This window comes from Lipotes vexillifer, unplaced genomic scaffold, assembly GCF_000442215.2.
Source record: "Lipotes vexillifer unplaced genomic scaffold, Lipotes_vexillifer_v1.1 scaffold169, whole genome shotgun sequence".
In the NCBI taxonomy this organism is placed as follows: domain Eukaryota; kingdom Metazoa; phylum Chordata; class Mammalia; order Artiodactyla; family Lipotidae; genus Lipotes; species Lipotes vexillifer.
Window position 1 is genome coordinate 532488 of NW_006793375.1, and position 21121 is coordinate 553608.

General features: G+C 44.5%; 1 protein-coding gene across 1 annotated transcript in view; it reads left to right on the forward strand.

Annotated features, from left to right (window-relative positions):
* Nucleotides 1–21121, forward strand: part of CLTRN (collectrin, amino acid transport regulator) — a 39559-nt gene that overhangs the window by 4680 nt on the left and 13758 nt on the right. Inside the window, exons 3-5 of the mRNA XM_007466326.1 lie at nt 1925–2010; nt 14330–14443; nt 19098–19292. Coding sequence (XP_007466388.1) covers nt 1925–2010; nt 14330–14443; nt 19098–19292 — 395 coding nt within the window. The remainder of the gene's footprint in view (nt 1–1924; nt 2011–14329; nt 14444–19097; nt 19293–21121) is intronic.

Sequence of the window (21121 nt, forward strand, 5' to 3'; positions counted from 1 at the left end):
GGAAAGAGTTGAGCATGGTTCAGAGTCAATGGACAGCCTCCAGTCAGCACTGAATGCACAGAAGAGAGGGGGAAACTGTATTGTTTAGATCCTGGGAGGGGCCGAATGGAAGCGTTCCCAATAGAGGTGGACAGAACAGCCGTTGACAGGAGGAGAAACACCACATCTGGCCCTTCGGGGGAGGATGTGGATAAGACATGTGCCTATGGAGGAAGTTTTGTTCTTGGTGTCAGGAGGGCGGGGGAGTGTAAGTGGATGACTCGAGATGTATCAGTGACTTATAAAACAAGAGCGCCTAGTGAGAGTGAGGTTTGAGGGAAGCACTGAGATTTGGGGAGGCCTGAAGGAGCTTTGAAATAGTCATTGTGAACCATGAGAGAGAGAAAACTGATGGAGAATCCTAAGGGGATCCCAGGCAATTTGGGAGTAGGTCATCATGAGTTTAGAGTTAAGCCACAGAACCTGTTTTGTGATTTTCTCCAGTTACACTTGATTACCACCTAAAATGTGGAGTCAGCCACTTCAGTTTGCTAGGGCTGCTGTAACACAGTACCACAGATTGAGTGGCTTAAACAACAGAAATTTGTTTTCTCTCATTCTGGAGGCTGGAAGTCCAAGATCAAGGTGTCAGCGGGGTCGGTTCCTTCTGAGTTCTGTGAGGGAGGGATGTGTTCCAGGCCTCTCCCCTTGGCTTCTAGATGGCTGTCTTCTCCCTGTGTCTACACGTCTTCCCTCTGTATGTGTCTGTGACAGATTTCCTGTTCTTACAAGGACACCTGTCATATTGGATTAGGGCCCACCCTAGTGATCTAATTGTAACCTAATCACCTCTCTAAAGACACTATCTCCTGTGGCACATATATACAATGGAATATTACTCAGCCATAAAAAGAAACGAAATTGAACTATTTGTAATGAGGTGGATAGACCTAGAGTCTGTCATACAGAGTGAAGTAAGTCAGAAAGAGAAAAACAAATACCGTATGCTGACACATATATATGGAATTTAAGAAAAAAAAATGTTATGAAGAACCTAGGGGTAAAACAGGAATAAAGACACAGACTACTGGAGAACGGACTTGAGAATATGGAGAGGGGGAAGGGTGAGCTGTGATAGGGCGAGAGAGAGACATGGACATATATATACTAACAAACGTAAGGTAGATAGCCAGTGGGAAGCAGCCGCATGGCACAGGGATACCGGCTCGGTGCTTTGTGACCACCTAGAGGGGTGGGATAGGGAGGGTGGGAGGGGGGGAGACGCAAGAGGGAAGGGATATGGGAACATATGTATATGTATAACTGATTCACTTTGTTGTAAAGCAGAAACTAACATACCATTGTAAAGCAATTATACCCCAATAAAGATGTTAAAAAAAAAAAGACACTATCTCCATATATGGTTCCATTCTGAGGTACTGGGGGGTTAGGATTTTAACATATGAATTTCTTTGTAGGGGGGTACAATTCAGCCCATAATACACACATACACTCAAGTTTTCAGCTAAGAATATAAAAAGTAAAATTGTACCGGTGTTAATAAAGGGAAGGAAGCTGAGAAGGGGAGTCAGTTTATGAGGGAAAGGTGAAAGGGAAGAAGGGAATCAACTGTTTATGTCCAGGATGAGATGCCCAAATGACCTATTCGTTGACTGGCTACTAATACTGCAGATTTGGAAGAAGATAATGCAATGGGAAACACACCACACCTACAGTGATAGAACAGCCAGGAAACTCTATCCTGAACATTGTGGTGACATGATTTATCATGGTCTCCAGTCTTCATTGTATGAGGAAGATGAGAGAGAGACGCAGACAGACAGACACACACACACCAACACCAGTGTGGCCACAGTTAGAACCCAGTGGACCAATTTTTACCCCATGCCTCTTCACTTTACCTTCGGTTTTACTTCTCTTTCAGTATGCCTGGGATACAAATGAAGAATATCTCTTCAAAGCGATGGTGGCTTTCTCCATGAGAAGAGTTCCCAACAGAGAAGCAACTGAGTAAGTAAGCGATGAAAAGTCTAAATTGATTGTTTGCAAGTATTATTTGAGACAGGACGTTAATTCAAAGCTCAATCTTGAAAATAAGGTATACATCTAATTTTTAAGGGACCCACATTTTAATTCAACATTAAAAAGAACCTTTATAATCTAGCTCAGCTTATAGTTTATATCATGTTCTAACAATGCTCTTCATTCAATAGGCACTATGAAGATAAATATAAAAATTTGTAGTTACATGTCATAAGCTTTCTACATTTTTCTCTCTCTCTCTGTATATATAATATATATTATATAAGTTGAAGTTATATATTATAAGTTGAAGATCAAGATGCTGACAAGGTAGGTTTCATTCTGAGGCCTCTTCTTTCAGCTTGTAGGCAACACCAAATCTTTGTATGCTCACATGACCTCTTCTTTGTTGAGGGGGAAGTGGCAGGGGAGAGAGTGAGCATTCTGGTGCCTTTTTGGATGTGGGTGCTAATCCTCTCTATCAGGGCTCCACCATTATGACCTCATTTAACTGTAATTATCTCCTTATAGGCCCTATCTCCAAATATTAATACATTCACATTTGGGGTTAGGACTTCAACATACGAACTTGGGGGGCAAGGGGATAAGTGCATAGCACTCATTTTGAAAATAACTTACATATGTATAGGTTCATCGCACTGTTGGTATCTGTCATAGCACCTTGTTTATTTTCTTCAAAGCCTTAGTACAACTTTTAATAGTTTTACATTTGAATCTGTTCTTCCGAAGGAATCTTCCCTGTTTGTGATGTTTCCTTCCATCTCCATTTGTGATTAGGGTAACACTCCTGGTTTCTCTCTACTCCCTTACTTCACTCTTCCCTTGAGAGGTGAAATGACTGATTTGATTGGTGGGCTGGAGGGATAAACTGGGCATGGGTTCCCTTCTCTTGAGGAGCTGGCCTGCCCTCAGCACGCATTTTTCTGCGCTGCCCCTCACACTAAGTACAGAATCAGGCCCTGCCTGGGCAAGCTTACACACCCACACGGCTGTCCGTGCTGTCTGTAGCTGTAGACTGTTTAGATTGGTAGGTGCCAGATCGTAAGGTGTTAAATATCTTGCATAGTACACCAGAATATGGTGATACCTGCCTCGGTTCAGCTCTGCCTGGGTCACTATAGATGAATTTATCTCATCGCAGGATATTTTTAAAATTAGGAAGGAAATTTGCCCGCTGATAAAAGTCATATCCTCCAATGCAGCCTTTTATTTTGGTCTCCTGTCTGCTTCATTCTTTTGTCTTAATTTTATTGAGAACTTGGCAGCGAGGGTTTCTATTTATTGTCTTCCTCAGACCCACAATGTATTATGCATGGGCTGTGAATATAAGGGATAAAACAGAAGAGTAAAATTTGGGGGAGCAAAATAAACATATGATATGTGGATTTGCATGTACACAAACACACACATATATACACAACACATGTATGTATTTTAAGATACGTAACATATTCACATGATTCAAAAAAATTAAAAGAAGGAGGTGTAAGGTAAAACAAAATGATGCCCTACGTGAACTTTACTCCTGTTTTATAGATTTTTAGAAAAGATATATTTGCCTTTATCTTATGCCTTTAAACGGAAGCATTCTTTCCAAAACAATTTATAATAACCTTTTAGAAATTAAAATGAGAAGATTGCCTTCCAAAAAATAAAAAAGGAAAAATATAAGAAGAGGGAACCCATGTTCACCGTTGGTGGGGACGTAAATTGTACAGCCACTGTGCAAAACAGTACGGAGGTTTCTCAAAAGACTAAACATAGAACTACCATATGACCCCGCAATTCCATTCCTGGGTATATATCAGAGAAAAAGAAAAACCCTAACTCAAAAAGATACATGCACCCCAATGTACACAGCAGTGTTATTTACAATAGCCAAGACATGGAAGCCACCTAAGTGTCCATCAACAGAAGGATGGATAAAGAAGATGTGGTGTACACACACACACACACACACACACACACATATGTACATATACATACAATGGAATACTACTCAACCGAAAAAAAGAATGAAAATTTGCCATTTGCAACAACGCGATGGACTTGGGAGGCTATTATGCTTAGTGAAATAATACGACAAGTACTGTATGTTATCACTTATATGTGGAATCTAAAAAATAAAGCAGTGAGTATAACGAAAAGAAACACACTCAGATATAGAGAACAAGCTAGTGGTTCCCACTGGGGAGAGGGAAGGGGGAGGGGCAAGATAGGGGTGGGGGTTAAGAGGTACAAACTACTATATATAAAATAAATAAGCTACAAGGATATATTATACAGCACAGAGAATATAGCCAGTATTTTATAACAGCTATAAATGGAGTTATAGCCTTTAAAATTGTGAATCACTGTGTTGTACACCTGAAACATATAATATTGTACATAAAACTATACCTCAATTTTCAAAAACGAAAGAAAAGAGAAAAATATAAGGAAAGCAGCCGCTGGTCATCTCACAATGCTAGCCCCTCAACTAGTCTCTTTTTATCTTATTGTCATTTTTGATCAACAGATTTTATACATCGCTGTGTTCATTGTATTATTACTTCCTCTTAGTACCTAAATTTCACCTTGTAAATGACTATGTTACATCACATTTCCATTCTTAGGAAAAGTTAATTTAAATATGTAACATTTCAGATTAGTTTTGAGGAATTCACTTTGAGAATTTGATTTTTCCGAACCCGGACATTGTAGGAGTCTGTGAATATGTAATCTGGTTTATTTGCAAAGGTGTTTTAATTGGAACTGGGTGCATAGGCTATATAGAGGCTTTTGTTGCCAATGTCAGCTGAAAAATTGAAAAGTGCACAAACCTAGATTGGGGTCAACAAATTGTTTTCCTGTAAATGCTCAGGCAGCTTGAGTCCCAGCAAGCAGTACTGCTCTCACGAGGCTGAGGGATGAGGGGTGCCTCATGAATCGGGATGTGTTTAAGATGCAGTACAAGTGCTGCCCCCTAACGGTGGCTGCTTCTTTACATGAGCAGGTTTCCTCTATGGGAAAGGGCACCACACAATGCAAGATGAATTGAAAACAACTTCCCAGACAGGCTGCCTCTCCTGAGTGTGGTGGGTAACAGAAAGGCACCACTAGCTTGGCAAACGGATCCTATTTTAAATGTGCTTTTTCAGAGGTCTTTTGGTGCCAGTGTGAGGCAGAGTGGATTCTAGAGGGTGGGAAGTGTGCCTGTTAGGATGGCTTTAGGGATTCAAATCTTGAACATTGGCCGGTTTTTTAAATCGTTTTTTTCCTATCCTGTCACTGCTTATTCTATGGATACTGCAGAAAACTTAGAGCTACTGAGATGCACTGGGTGGAAGATGTAAAGAGTAACTCACTACAGAGAGTCAAATAATGAAGAGTCATGAAGACTCTTCGTCCCACCTTTCACCCAGTCCTAACTACAGTATCTCATATCAAGCGTGATCACCTCCAGTGACACAGGGCTCAGTGTCTCCTCTGCATATTTGGGAACGTACCGCCAGCCTACCCTTGAGCCAGTATAAGCTGGATTGGCTCTGCCAGAGGGTGTTCTTTCTAAAGCGAGGTCCTGGCCACATCCATGAAGGACTTGCAGGAGAGCTGAACGGGTCCAGTCACCATGACCCCAAGCGGGCAGTGAAAGAGAAGGTCGAGGGTCCGAGAGGCAGAGGGCGAGGCCCTGCAGAGAGGGTGTGGCGTGTCCACGGCCTTCCCCGCGGGACAGGGGCGGGGATGGGTCCCGGTGCGGGTGCACCACGCAGCCCGCTGGGAGCTGACAGCTGGGTCCGTGTGATGAGTTAGCGCCCAGGCCACACTAGCGGCCCCCTTGCGTGTTCCCCTGCCCACCTCAGGTCAGGCGGAGCTGCTAGTAGAGAGAGGAGTCGTCTGCGAGAGGAGGGAGGGGCACACCACTCCCCAGCTTGCAGACGTTCCCAGGGCCACTTCCAGCTGCCACCAGAGTAGCAGCACCTGGAGCGCGAGCCACCGTGATGGTGTCCCCAGCCACTGAGACTGTCCCGTGGGTGGAACAGAAACTGGCGCCTGCCTCTTAGCTGGAGAAGTCTGAAGGCAAAGGCTGGCTTGAGCCTCCATGGCTGGGTGAGAGGGCGGCTTTGCCAACAGCCTGCACTCGGAGGGCTGCCCGCCCGGGGCCAAGCAGACGCCTCCGGAGGGAGCTGCACGAGTCGCTGCCTGTGGGGCCCGAGATCCAAGTGCAGGGCAAAGGGAAGGCGGCAGAGCGGGCAGGGAGGGGCGAGATGGAAGCCTTCGGCCAGAGTGCGTCGTCCTTGTCAGGGGAAGGGGCAGTGCACAGGTCCCCAGACGGTCTCCTGAGGCCCCCCCGGTGCACTCTGGGTGGAGAACGCGAGGACCCGCCCCGGCAGGGGCCACCAGCGGCCAGAGGGCAGCACAAGGAGCCTGGCTAGTTCCGGGAAAAGAAGCTTGCCTTTTTCTCTCCTGTCGGGTCCCCGCGCTCTCCCACCTCCCTTTTCCATCCCCCAGTGAGCGGGACTGCGGGGAGGTAAGGGGCGAAGCGCAGGAGGGGTGGAGCCAGGAGAGTAAAAGAGCAGAGCCGGCCGCTGAGGCCAGCACGGCCGGGGCGAGGGAAGCTGTGTGTTCGGGGCGGCGGGAAGACAGTTCGTCGAGGTTTTGATCAGACCGGCCTGAGCTCTTTAAGGGCCCGAAGTGACAGGCAAGCTCCATCGCGCCTCCTCCAGATGCTGTCAGGGAGTGAGGGAGAGAAAGAGCTGACAGAGCGCCCGAGGCAGTGGTGTGAGGGCCCTCCCCTGAGGCCGCCTGTGCGCTACACTGCTGGATGGGGGCCAGAGAATTAAGTAACCTCTGTTGGAAGCCTGCTGCGTAGGCTGCTAGGTAGGCCCTGAGATTTAAATGATGGGTAAATCCAGGTCCCACACAGCACAGGCCCACACCCAAGAAGCCGGCCCTGGGAGTCATGGAAGACGGACGAAATGTGACAGAAGCAAGACAGTTCCTTTGAAAGCATTACTTACAGATCTTGATATCACGTGGTTTTCTTGCTCTTCCCTGGATTTTCTTAAAACTAGAACGGAAGAGGGAAGGACAAGTTTAAGTGGTAGAAAGTTCTGCTTTCATTGGATCAGATTACTTGAAGGTTTCTTGGGACTTTGATTGAAGACGGTAAACAGGTGTTTTCAAGTTTTTATAATAAGGTTTAGGCCAGGTTTTCTAAAATAGTTTCATAGGAATTTTTTTTTTTTTTTTTTTTTCTTGCGTTATGCGGGCCTCTCACTGTTGTGGCCTCTCCCATTTGCGGAGCACAGGCTCCGGACGCGCAGGCTCAGCGGCCATGGCTCACGGGCCCAGCCGCTCCGCGGCATGTGGGATCCTCCCGAAACGGGGCACGAACCCGCGTCTCCTGCAACGGCAGGCGGACTCTCAAGCACTGCGCCACCAGGGAAGCCCTCATAGGAATTTTTAAATGTTGAAAGTATTATTATCTCAGGAAAATATGATTAAGTTTAGTCTATTTTCCAGGAAAACTGAGAAACCTAATTGCCTAGTTTACTCCAATATTGGTTTTTTAGAATAATTTATCATTTTCGGCACGGAATGGATTTCTTCCTCTGCCTAATTATTCAGGGATAAGCCTTGTGATCTAAGAACGAACAACATGCTCTTGTATCCACAGTAAGGGGATTAACGGTCTCGTGCCTGTTAAACAGCAGCTCAGCTCCTATTTAGTCCTTTGATTTCCAGAAACAAGAGCCCGATTCTTCCCACCCTAGTTGGCCCTGTCTGGCGCCACTGATGAGGAGTGGCGGTGGAGCCAGTTCTTAGACAGTTACCTTCAGACCAGGGCTCCCCACACTTGAGGAGCGGGAGTGGACCTTTCTACCCTTTTAGTGATTTGCTGACAGGAGCGACTGCATATGTGTAAATACTACAGCTTTGTGAAGCAGTCGGACAAAATTATTATTCCAGTGAATACAAAGAATTCCATCAGACCCATCTGTATTTACAAATCTTGAAAGCGTAGGTTTGCTGTTTAGCTGTGCTAATGCCATTTCAGTCATTTATTTACTTATTTATTTTTATTGAGGTATAATGGACAGATCACATTATATGAGTTGTGAGTATACGACATAATGATTTGATATTTGTGTGTATTGTGAAATGATCACCTCAGTAAGTCTAGTTAACATCCGTCACCGTGCATTGTGATATAATCTTTTTTCTTGTGATGAGAACTTTGTAAGATTTAGGCATTTCAGTTTATTCATTACATCAAAACATACTTTAAAAGACATGTTTAGTTCAGTAAGTGCTGTCGGCTGATTAATTTTTCATTGTGTGCAAATCTTAGAGGACATTCAGTGTGGTCACATTTGGAAGAAAGGGCGTGGAAGAAGTCACGCTGGTTGGACATAATCTATCGCTGGAAGGAATCTGCATCTTTTGGTCGCGAAGTAAATTATCTACTGAAATCTGTAAATCAGTCTTCATGTTACTGCCTTTAGCACCCACTTTCCTTACATGTACACTTCCTCTTGGCTACCTCTATCTGCACTATATTCAGGAGTCTTCTTATACTAGAGAGTTGTCTGTGTTATGTTGTCTGAATATTTGTGCTTGGGGAAACAAAGCATTAGGGAAGTAATCTCCCTCCTTTCCTTCCTCCCTTTTCTGTTATTGCCGTGCTGGCCCAGTTTACTTTCTCAGTTACTCTCTCTTGGAATAATGTAGAAACAGTGAGTAAAAACAGTGGAGCTCATTACTCCGTTCTGTTAGTTCATTCATCCATCTATTCATATCACAGTCACTGAGCGCCCACACGGGCCACACTTCAGGAATACAGGGCCGCACAGTGCAGGGTAGACTTGGGCCTTGGCCTCATGGCCCAGGGCCCAGAGAAGTCTTGTGTTGCAGATGGACAGAGTGTTTGATAGGCTCCCAGGGAACGCTCAGCTGATAAAATTGAAAACGGTGCTCAAAGCTTGGAGACTATGAAGTTCTACTGTGGATAGAAATTAGAGACCCTCCTGACAAAGACTGTGGACAAACCACGTGGAATCCAGAAGCCCTGTGCCCTCCCCTCTGTCCTGGGTGTGTTCTCCGATGGAGCATGGAGTCTTGTGGGCAGATTCGGGCATCTCGGGAGTTTTGGCTCCCACTTTGGTTTTAATTTTCTGGTGAGCTCACACTGTGACCTTGATCTTCAAGTGTCTTAACAGCACTAAACTCCTAGACCTGGCACTTATGAGCAGGGTCGTGCAATCTAAATGCCCCTGCAGTAGAACTCTTTTCCTAACCCTCCCTAACCATAGTGGCTAATCATTGTTAGCTCTTGGTAAACATCTGTGAGTGAATGAAGCATGCTTAATGTCCTGGCTCTTAAACCAGGGCCCCGTCTACTGGGCTGCAGTGGACACAAGCAGACGGTGTCCCACCCACCATTTCTCCCTCGTGTTGCACCTGAGTCCCCTGGGCGGATACTCCCACGGTGAAGGTGGCGGGAATGGCCACAGTAGAAGGAGCTCCCCACCGCCTGAATTTTATCTCTTGTTGGACCTCAGTGTCTTACTCTTGCGGTAGCCGGGACATCCGTTAATTTCCCAAAAGATCATCCAGACAAGGAGGAAGCCCCAGCCCACGAGGGTGTCTCCATCGTCCTATGCAGCCTCTGCCTTGCAGCTGGCTCCAGAAGCAGGGGTGTGCTTTCCCCTGGCCCTTTCCCCACAAGCTCGCTACTTTGGGAACTGGGTTTACTCATTACCAGTTCAACTGCCTAGATCAGAACAAAATATAAACACATCTCTGTAGTTCTGTTTCTATAGTTGATATTTGTAGAGCAGAAGCTTACTGTTTTGTGTGCTTAAAATCTTTGACTTACTTTTCCTGGCTAAACCATCATGTAGGAGGGATACTTACTACTCTTCTATTGAGGAAGACCCTAAGCAGTTAACCGTACCCTCATTGACACAAGAAGGTCTCAAGCCCTTTCTAGTAACTCACGCAGAGTGCAGTGCCTTGTCTCATGTCTAGCAAATGGCAGGTAGTAAACTTCAGAATAAAAGCTTGATTTATAGAGTTTCAGCCCAGGATGTTTTCTATGTAACAGTAACTGTCTCCATTGAAAATGTTGAGTTTAATATTTTCAGCCAGCAATTTTAATGTTTTGGACATCTTTATTTCTAAGTAGATAACATATTTTCCTGTTATTTGCTGAGGTGCCGTGTTAAAGCATGAGTTGCCACCCAGTGGAAACACGGAATGAAGGACTTGAATTCGTAGTAAGGGATAGTGGGTTCCATGGTGATGGGGACAGAGGAAGCGCTTGGGCCACAGTGTGTCGATGCAGCTGTGTGCATCCCTCCTCCTGCCTTGGTTTCTTCATGGCACATCTCCCCACCTGTCGGTGTATACATTTATTTAAATGTTTACCTTCTGTCTCCGCCCCCTTAGAAAGCGTGCTGCATGGGAGGGAGAAGGGACTTCGCTATGTTTACAGCTCATTCTCTGACTCTCTAAAGGGGAAACCTTGAAATTCATGTTTGAACAGTATTTGAAGAGGCTTTAGATGGAAAGAACAATACAGGCAAAGTGTCCAAATGACCATTTACTTGGTTTCCGGCCCCCCCCCCCATTATGCCAGCAATATTACTTTGTATTTTTTTTGATTTATATAAATGGCTTATGCTACCGATAATATGCCACTTCCCATCTTTTTCATTTGACAGTGTATTTTTGAGATATACCTTTTAAAAAAAAATGTGTAACTCTAGTTCCATAGTTCCCAACTGGGGGTGATTTTTGTCCTTCAGCGAGTGTTTGGCAGTGGCTGGAGACATGTTTGATTGTTTTTACTGGAGGAGGTCCTGATGATATCGAGTCCACAGAGGCCAGGTTTGCTTCTAAACATCCTGCAACGCATAGGGCATCCACATCATAGAATTATCTGGCCCAGACCGAACAATGCAGAAACCCTGGGCTCTTTCTTTCCTTTAATCTGTGGAATAGTAGTCCCTTGATAGCAATACCATATTTACTTTATCCCTTCCCCTGTTGGTGGACATTTAGGTTCTTCCAATTCTCTGCTCTGACAAAGGGGGCTGTGAAGAACATCCTCATCAGAGTGTGTGTGTGTGTGTGTGTGTGTGTGTGTGTGTGTGTAAGTGTTTCTGGTGGCCGCACTGTGTTCTAGGAAACACTTCCAAATGCCGCTTCAGAAGGGCTGGACCCGTCGACACCCACAGCACTGCCTGGGATTCCAATTCTCTGCATCATTTCCAGCATTTGATATTTTTTAACTTTTCAATTTTTGCCAACCTGAAGATGATAAATGAGTAGCTCATTTTAAAAAACCGCATTGTCTGATTGTTAATAAGGCCCAAAACATGAGTCATTCGCACCCCACAGCATTCTGCAAAGTGGGGGATATGTTTTTGCCAAGCACACACCACTTCATTTTGTTCATCTCTGTGTCTTTGAAAAAGGCACATTTTGGGAGACCGGGCTTGACTGTTTCTGCCAGTAGAGGTCACTGTCCCTCAGTGGCTCTCCACCAGTGTCATTGTGCACCGCCCGCACCGCCCCCTCCCCCCCCAAACATCTGGCAGGGCCTGGAGACACGTTGTATGTTTACAATATGGATTATCTACTGGCACCTAGAGGATAGAGACCAGGGATTTTGCTAAAACCCTACAATGCAGAGGTCTGCACCCCACAAAGACTTGTCTGGCCCCAACAGAGCCAGGGTGGAGAAACCATCATGTGGATGAAATCCTAATGTTTGAATCTTTGAAAGAAAGACCATGAAAATCTCTAGGATAATGAAGCTATTTTAGTATTATTTAAAATAAGAACAACCTTTAAACTGTATGAAGTGGGCAATAGGGGAGAAGCACGCCTTCCTGAGAAGGGTCCTCCGAGAAGGGTCTTCTCAGGGGCAAAGGCAGCAAGGGTGGGTGGGCCGGAGGGAGTGCAGGCCTGGACGTCAGCGGTGCTTCCTCGGGGCGGGCTCTGCAGGTAGGAGAGGTGGCTCTGGGGCTTGGCAGCTCCTGGCTGGAGTGGAGGGAGCTGGCCTGGCGGTCCCTGCCAGTGACTCAGGAAGGGGTAGGGCAGGGGTCAGCTGGGTGAAAGAAATGTGGGTTTGAGTGTCAGGAGGAGGTGGCCTTGGCTCTCAGGACTCAAGGGGGATGTCAGGCTGCAGGAGGCCCAGGCCCGGGAGTGCTGATCCGCCCCCATCTCTCCAGCGAGGCTCTGACTGTGCCCTGGGCGGGTGGGGGGGGGCTCACAGCAGGGTGGGTGGCAGGCAGGGAAGGCTCAGGCAGGGCTGCTGTCAGGCCGGGGCTCAGTGTCCTCTTCTCAGAGGCGCTTGCACCGGGAGCAGATGCTTCTTCTCAGAGGCCCCGGCCTGGGCCCAAAGACAGGGACCACTCCATTCCTCACCACGGGCCGGAAGGCCGACAGCCTGGGCTCGGGGCTCTCAGACCTGAGAGGCCCGTCGAGCCGCCTTTGTCTTTCCTCGCATCGGCTGAGGGCCCTCAGCGTGGTCTCCTTAGCACAGGGGTCCGGGGACTTCTGGCTGGGCGGACACGTGGACAAGCTGCTTAGGCTTTCAACGGGGGCAGTACGGATGTCCACCAGGCTCTGCGTGTGGCAGGAGAGGCGGGCGTTCCACTGGGACCTCATCGTGAAACCGTTGCCATGGCCGGAAAACCCCAGCCCCGAGAAGGTGCGGAGGGGCGGCCCGCTGGGAAGGCGCCTCCAGCCCTGGGGCACCGAGGACCCGTGGACCGGGTAGTACTTCCAGCGGCGCAGGGCGGCGGGGAGCGGCTGCCTGCTGCGGAACCAGAGCCTGCTGGCGGCGGCGGTGGCGGTAGCTCAGGATTTGGCACCCGTCCCGGCCCATTGGGAGGCAGGTGCCGCGGGCGGGCCCGGTCCATGGGAACCGTGGGGACCGGCGCTTCCGGGCGTGGGCTGGCTGCATGGCCTTGGCTGTGCCCAGGTACATGCTCAGGTAGCTGCCCATGGTCGCGGGTCAGTGGGTTCGGACCTTCGACGGGCTTTGGCTTCTGGGCGGCCCCGAAGTCTGTAGACGCGAAGCTTACGGCGCTGAGGCGACCGTTGGCATCCGGGTGTGGGATGGTTCGTGGGGTGTCGGAACCTCTGGGCACGAGGTCCTGCGCGCGCCAGGCCCGGGCCTCGCGGACTCACTCGGGGCCTCGCGGACCCACCCGGGGCCCCGCGGACCCGGGGCCCCGCGGGGCGCCCCTGTGTTCTGAGCACAGGGGTTCCTTCAGCTCCCACTGCTGGCCCAGGCGCTTGGCTCTGGGTGGCGGGGGAGCCCTCCACTTTTTGCCCTTGACATTTAAAGGGAGAAAATATAATAATATGTACCAGGTCCTGAAAATTGACTGAAGGGCACTCTCTTTCATTACTGTAAAAATGAACAAAATGCACTTGAATGCTCCTTTAAGGAAAAAGAGCAAATTTACTTGTATTTCTACAGAGGCTGTGTGTTTCTTCTAGAATGCTTGCTAATGTCACTTTTTATAATTTTATTCTTAAGGACCTGGTGAAAGCCTTTCGGGGCTTATTTTTTAGCTCCGACAACGTTGGTTTGTTGTGGACTCTCCTATTTTCTACGTTCATAGATTTCATACATTCATATATAGATTGTCTCTAATCTGAACACTAATGCCATTTCTTTCTTGTCATTTCTACTGGTGATCCAGGTATACAGAGTAGAGTGAGGCACATTTCCAATTTATAGTTGGAAGCAGGTACCCACAAAAACAGTGTTCAAAGCCTGCTGGTAAATGTTGCAGCACTTCAGTCTGGAGGTCTGTTGTTGGGCCAACCCCAGTTACTGGAGTAAGGAGAGGGGTGGAAACAGTGGCCAAGAGAGGAAGCAAGTCCTCAATCAACAGATTTGTCTGGTTCTGAGAGGTGGAAGGCTGAATGAAGAGGACACTAAAAAGATCCTGATGAGGAAACACAAAAGGCTTTTGTGTCAGAGAGGCCAAGAGTTGAGGAAACAGGGATGCTGTCAGCTAACAGGTGATGAAGAATGAGATACGTAATGCCCTCTACTGAGCCATTCTGTTTTTTCTTTCTTTTTTGGTAGATTCCTTATTTTAGGAATGATCCCCAAGTCTATGATTTTGAAATAAAGGAAATTTCCTATATTATTTTCTTCTTAGTAAGACATTTCTTCACCTCTTAAGACGGTAATAACACCAGAGTGGAATATCTAATGCAATTTGGTATTATTCGCTCATAGTGTACTTTTTTTTCTTCTCATCATCTGCAGAATTTCCCACGTCCTACTTTGCAATGTAACCCAGCGGGTGTCATTCTGGTTTGTGGTTACCGATCCTTCAAGGAATCACACCCTTCCTGCTGTTGAGGTACAGTCAGCCATAAGGTAATCACCGCTAAATATGCCTTCCACTGGTAAATCAAGGTATTGATTAATTCAGCTGTTTTGATAAATTTTGAAGACTTCTCTCTCTGGTTCACAGTGATTTATTTATTAAGATGTCAAAGGTTTCATTTCGTTACTTTGGAATAGAGATTAGTATAGATCAGTGGTTCTCATCCAGGGGCAGTTTTGCCTCCAAGGAGACATTAGACAATGTCTGGAGACATTGTTGTACAGTGCTGGTGACGGAGTAGGCAGAAGTTAGGGACGCCACTTAACTCAGGATAGCACTTCACAGCAAAGAACTATTCAACCCCAAATATCCATTGTGCTGTGGCTGAGAAGCCCTGGTTTAAACATTAGCTAAGAAGGTTTAGTACTGTCTTCTTTTGGCGAGAACACCTTGTACGGCACTATCGTGTGATGGTTCGTCATATGCCTTCTCGAGCCCGAATGCTTAGGTGTTTTTTGTTTTTTGTTTTAGGGGAGTATAGTTGCTTTACAATGTTGTGTTAGTTTCTACTGTACAGCAAAGTAAAAGTCTTTACCTTTAAAAGATAATTTTTTGAAAAAAATGTAAAAGCACGACTTTCATACAAATTAAAAATAAATGCTATCAAAGATTTTATTATTTTATTAGTTAATGAGGGAACTAGTAAGATGTTAAAACCAGTTTAAAGGAGACTTCAAGGCAGCATGCAAATGCAGGAATTGAAGAATGGTGATATTTATTTATTAAAAGACACACCAGTCTGTCCATTGGCAGTGCTCCACCAGACACAATTCACCTTGATTTTCTGGGGACAAGAATCATTTACATTGTATCAGTTATCTCCAACTTAACAGATATGCAAAATAACTCAAAAACAGTAAAAGGTGGAAATTGTCCAGAAAGGTAGACTTGCAGGACACTCAGTCATATTTTTCACCCATTTGAAGTTTTACCCATTTTTTCCTGACAGTTCCCCTCCTTCTCTCCTTGGGATTATAACAAACTTTCAGAAGTGAAATGTATTCTTTTCTGCACAGAAGCAGAGGAAGCAGTTTGTTTCTATTTCAATTAATGTGCACTTTATGTGTGTCAAAACTTCAAATCGCACACATGATTGGTGTTGGGCAAAGGTATATTGGAAGAATGAGTTCACAAAATAAACTATTTCCTGAAAAAGAATGAAACAAAGTTCATCCTTCTTACAAAGGATTTATTTACAAGTCACTGAAATGCATATTTTTCTCGTTACCAAAGAGAAATATCTAGTGAAAGAACTCATCTGCTCTTTGTAAAATATTAATGTTTAAGATAATGAGTGTATAATCAAATGCCAAATGTTTTTGTGTGAATAATCATCTGTTTCCCTTGCTGAAGCAAAGGCATTGAGGCTCTATACCCATGGGAAATGATTTAACAAGGTTTTCTTTGTTTTGTTTTTTTAATAAATAAATAAATTTATTTATTTTGGCTGCATTGGGTCTTCGTTGCTCCGTGCAGGCTTTCTCTAGTTGCGGCGAGCGGGGGCTGCTCTTTGTTGCGGTGAGTGGGCCTCTCATTGTGGTGGCTTCTCTTGTTGCGGAACACGGGCTCCAGGTGCACAGGCTTCAGTAGTTGTGGCTCAAGGGCTCTAGAGCACAGGCTCAGTAGCTGTGACACACGGGCTTAGTTGCTCCACAGTATGTGGGATCTTTCCAGACCAGGGCTCGAACCCGTGTCCCCTGCATTGGCAGGCGGATTCTTAACCACTGCGCCACCAGGGAAGCCCTAACAAGAAGTTTTGAGCCAAATTGTTTCTGCACTTTTGCCAGTAAGAATACTGCTAAGAGCCACTACTTAGGGAGTAAGAATTAGGAATATTGTATTTCATGAGAAAAGGGATTTTATTCAAGCCCTGTGATGAGGGAGGGCTACACGGAAAATGAAGGCACTGTGGTTAAACCAGGCTTCAGTTAATGTGAGGAGGAGGAGTGAGTGTTTAGGGTGAAGGTTGAAGATCTAGAGGAATATGTTCACAACAAAATGTCTGTTTCAAAGGCCCTAGTAAGAAGGGCTATTGAGGGGGTGAGGATGGCCAATAGAATGGGAATTTATGTCCGGGAATGGATAGGACTCATCAGAATTGTATGAAAATAAAGGAAATAGTACCAAGAGGGAAGGATAGACTGAAAAGAAAGGAGATGGTACCTAGAAGGCAGGTAGTAGGAATTTCAAGGCTGAAGAACCTATGTGGTTGGGCAAAATAATGCTAGTTCCACCTAATGCTTGCATAATATTTTCTGGTTCACAAGGCATGTTCTGATGCATCTGTGGCATTTAGTATCAACACCAATCATTTGTAAGCCATTATTATTATCCCTGCTTTATAAATGAGGAAATTGAGGCTCAGGGAGATTAATTGATTTGCTCAGGTCACCTAGAAAAATAAAGAGTGACGACTTGAACGCAGGCACGCTGCCAGCACCTGCAGTGATTTTTTGTTTTCTCCCGGTCTGCTAGAGTATCCACACCTATGGAATTAGGCGAGGGGATGACAGACCAGTTCTAAGATGTCTGCTTTTGATATGTTTTGAGGGCCTGGCCTTATTCAAGGCCAATCTTGGCTAGAAGATATCCATGGTGATTGACGCCTCTTGGGGATTTCAGTGGTAGATGGAGATATAGTTTGTACTAAACTAGAATTTCTTATCAGCCTGAGTGCTAACCAACCAGGTAGACAGAATGAGAATGCAGAGCAACTTTTCACTTTACTCTCTTATACCTTGGTAGTGGGGTTCATTATTTTGTGGGAAGCTTTTTGTAACCGTGTTAGCAAAATTAGGTTACGAAAAAAGAAAACATTCCATAGTTTGATAAAAATTGCGTGGAAATTATCCCCTGCTGCAGATTTCCTGTCTGGGATTCTCCTTCACATTTATGAATAATCATGCCTCCCCATAGATTTTCATTTGCTAAAGGAGGTCTTTCCTGATAACCTGGTGCTGGTCTGCAGAGATTCTCCAGCTTTTCCTCTCAGGTTCAGGATCAGTAGTCACCAGCGACATGTGGCTCTCAAGCACTTGAAATGTAGTTAGTCCAAGATTAGATATGCTCTAAGTGTAAAGTACACACCAAATTTCAGCAACTTAGCATAAAATAAAATGTGAACCAACTTAAAATTGATTACATGTTGAAATTATATTTTCTTGGATATAGTGGGTAAAATATATATATATACTTTTTAAAAAATATTTATTTATCTGGCTGTGCTGGGTCTTAGTTGCGGCACAAGGGAGCTTTAGTTGTGGCATGTGGAATCTTTAGTTGCGGCATGCGAACTCTTAGTTGCAGCATGTGGGATCTAGTTCCCTGACCAGGTATCGAACCTGGGTTCCCTGCATTGGGAGCTCAGAGTCGTAACCACTGGACTTCCGGGGAAGTCCCAAAATATATGTTATTAAAATTAATTTTCCCTGTTACTATTTACTTTTTTTTTTTAAACGCAGCTCCTAGAAAATTTGACATCACACATAAGGTTCACATTATATTCTGGTTTCAGTGCTGCTCTGGAGGTTGTTGAAGTCAGCTTGCCTAGTGTGAATTCAGTAAACGCCACACAGTTATCTCCAAGAAATCTCCTCGTCTAATTTGCAAATTCCAGTTAGAAATTTAGTTTCAGTCAAATAAGTTTTTGCTACCAACCCGTCCCTAACTGCCACCAACCCCTCCCTAAGTGCCACCACCACCAAAAATACAGATTTTCCCTGGGAAAAGTAATGCATTTACCTTCATATTTTTCTAGACTTTTGTACTCCTAAAGCACCATTTACTTTAGTCATATGGAACTACTTGCAGCTGACGCAACAAATCATACTACATACTATGTCTCCAATTCCTATGCTCACTGCACACTTTGGTCTAAAGAGCTCCTACTTGTCCCTCAAAGCACAGCTCAAAAGTTGTCTTCTTAGGAAAGCAGCTGTGACATTTTACTATGATGTACTTACTCCTCTGCTGTGCTCCCACTGTGCCCATATTTACCTCTTGCACTGTGATTGTGGAGGGACTGATGGGCCATTCTTCTAGACTGTAAGCTCCTTGGGTATTTTTATTTCATTTTGTATCTCCAGCACCTAGCACAGGATCTGGTACTTAGTAAGTTTCCAGCAAATGTTTGTTGAATTGAATGAAAAAAAAAAGATCAAATTGATGGATTTGCAGGTGCTCCTGGCTTCGTGTTCTCTTTTCTGCTGCTGGTTTTGTTTTTACTTCTCATATTTATCACCCACTTTTTGCATATTATTTTATCTTTTCAGGCTGTTGGTATTTATGTAAGGCACCTTAAATAGAGTTCTGTCATTTTAATCTAGATGCTGCCTCTCAGGAAATAAAACATGGTGGGCAGAGCTCAAAGCTCAAGACTTCCAGTTACTTCTAGGACATTATCAACAATGGAGGGCAGTAGTACATAGAGAAGCATCTTTCTGGCAACTAGCACTGCCACTTATAGACAGAAAACCACAGCATGATTTGTCCTTATCAAACTGTCTCTTCAACCTGAAGTCTCCTGCTAGGGGGTTGCTCTGTTTATAGAGATAGTTATAATCATGGGGAGATAGGGTTATACCTTCCGTTTCTAATGTTTCTTCTGTCTTGTTTCGTTTGTTTTTAATCATCATTGTATTTTAGAATGAATAGGAACCGGATCAACAATGCCTTCTTTTTGAATGACCAGACTCTGGAATTTTTAAGAATTCCTGCCACTCTTGCACCACCTACTGATCCATCTGTGCCCATCTGGATTATTATATTTGGTGTGATATTTTGCATCGTCATAGTGGCAACCATGCTATTGATTTTGTCAGGAATCCGGCAACATAGAAGGTAAGAAATTTAAAGGGAGTGATTTAAAGAACATTTTCTTGTTTACTCATGACTTGGAAAAACAAGGAGAGGATTTTACCCTAGATGAAGAAAATGTGTTATATCTGAAACTGAAAAAAATTGGTGATTTTTCAAAATATCACTTATGCTCTTGTTTCTGGAGACTTTTTGGAGTCTGTGTCCCTTAGTTAACTATGAGTCCTTCCATTACTATCTTTCTTTCTATTCTACACCATGTGAATGTTTTATATCTAGAGTTGTTTTTAATATCTGGGTTATGATTTTGTAAGCTGGATATACAGAGCTAAGCAGACTTTTTGGGTAGGCAGAGTTAACCTTTGCTAGTCATCCACCTCCAAAGAATAGTAGTTCCGTAGTCCTTTTCATGCCTCCTCACCTTGGCCTGCCTCTTCCAGTGCCTGCAGCTGCCATCTTGTACTACACACTTTTGCAATGTTTTATATTCCCTCCCTTTGATGGATGCTCTTCCCTCTAGTGCCTATGATTTTATATAGACCCGTGTTCTTCACAGTGGCCTTTGAATCAACTTCCTGCATCAGAATTGCCTGGAACACTTGTTTAACATATAGGTTCCTTTGCCCTACCACAGACCCACTAAAGTCGAGTCTCTGAAGGAGGTGCATTCTTTTAATTGAAGTTTAGTTGATGTACAATTGAATAAAATATGTTTTAATGAATATTTAGGCTATTCTAATTCACTTAGTTTCAGAGCTTTCAAATTAAGTACTTACATTTAGATTCCCACTCCTGGAGTTCATTTAGCTGGATTCTGGGGCACATGCAAACTTTGCTGTCAAAATTATTGGTATTAGAGAATTTCAGACCAGTGGGAGAGTTATTTAGGTAGAGAGGAGACAAGATTTCTTAGCACAATGAAAGGAGAAAATAATTTTGTTTACAAGCACCTCTGATCCAGAGGGGAAGTGGAGAGAGTCCTCAACTCTTCCGTAGACACTCTGATGCGTCTAAACCTTCCCTTCTGATACCAAGGAAGAGGAATTCTGGTAAGTGGGAATCACAGGCACACGCATTGGTTTTCAAAAGTGTTGGTGCCCACACGGTACATGCAGGTTGTGTTTGGCCAAGTGTGTGTTTGACTAAATGTTTCTCCTGAGACTTTCTACTTTCCATATGGTTCACCCTGGTTACTAGCAGAAGGTAATCATTTTAAATTTGGGGCTTTATAATTTTTTTCACAAATGGTAAGTGAAATGCTATGGAATAAATGTGATTTATGTGTAGTGCCCAAATTAAGCTCAAAGATTCAGATCAAGTTGTTCTTGCTTGCTTTTCTTGCTCTTGGCATGACACATAATGCTGAGAGGCTTGGTATAAATTATTAATCTGTTTTGTTTTGTTTTTCAGAATATTAAGAAATATTCTCTTGCAGTATTTGAATACCTATGTTTAATAGTTTTAAGTTTTATATTAATCCTGAAATGCTAGGATTCTGTGGTTTCCAACAGTTGTAACCTTTGTGAATTCACGCCATCTCCTTGGTTCCCAATTTCCTCACTAGTACAATATGGTGAAGGAGGTAGAAGAATGGGCTCTGGAGATAGACTGCTTGGATTCAAAGTATTTATTGCCTAGACTCTGCTCTTGTATGTAATCCATTAACTGTATGGATATCAGGAAATACAGGCAATGAGTCAGGGAAACCAAGCTCAAGAGGATAGGGTTTGTGGTGCTAGAGTCAAGTTGGTTGAATTTTTCTTTACTGTCTGTGCATAGATAACTTTGCTCAAGTGACAGTGAGGTATGTTAGAAAGAATTAATTTGCTGGGATCAAAAGAGTTAATAGAGTT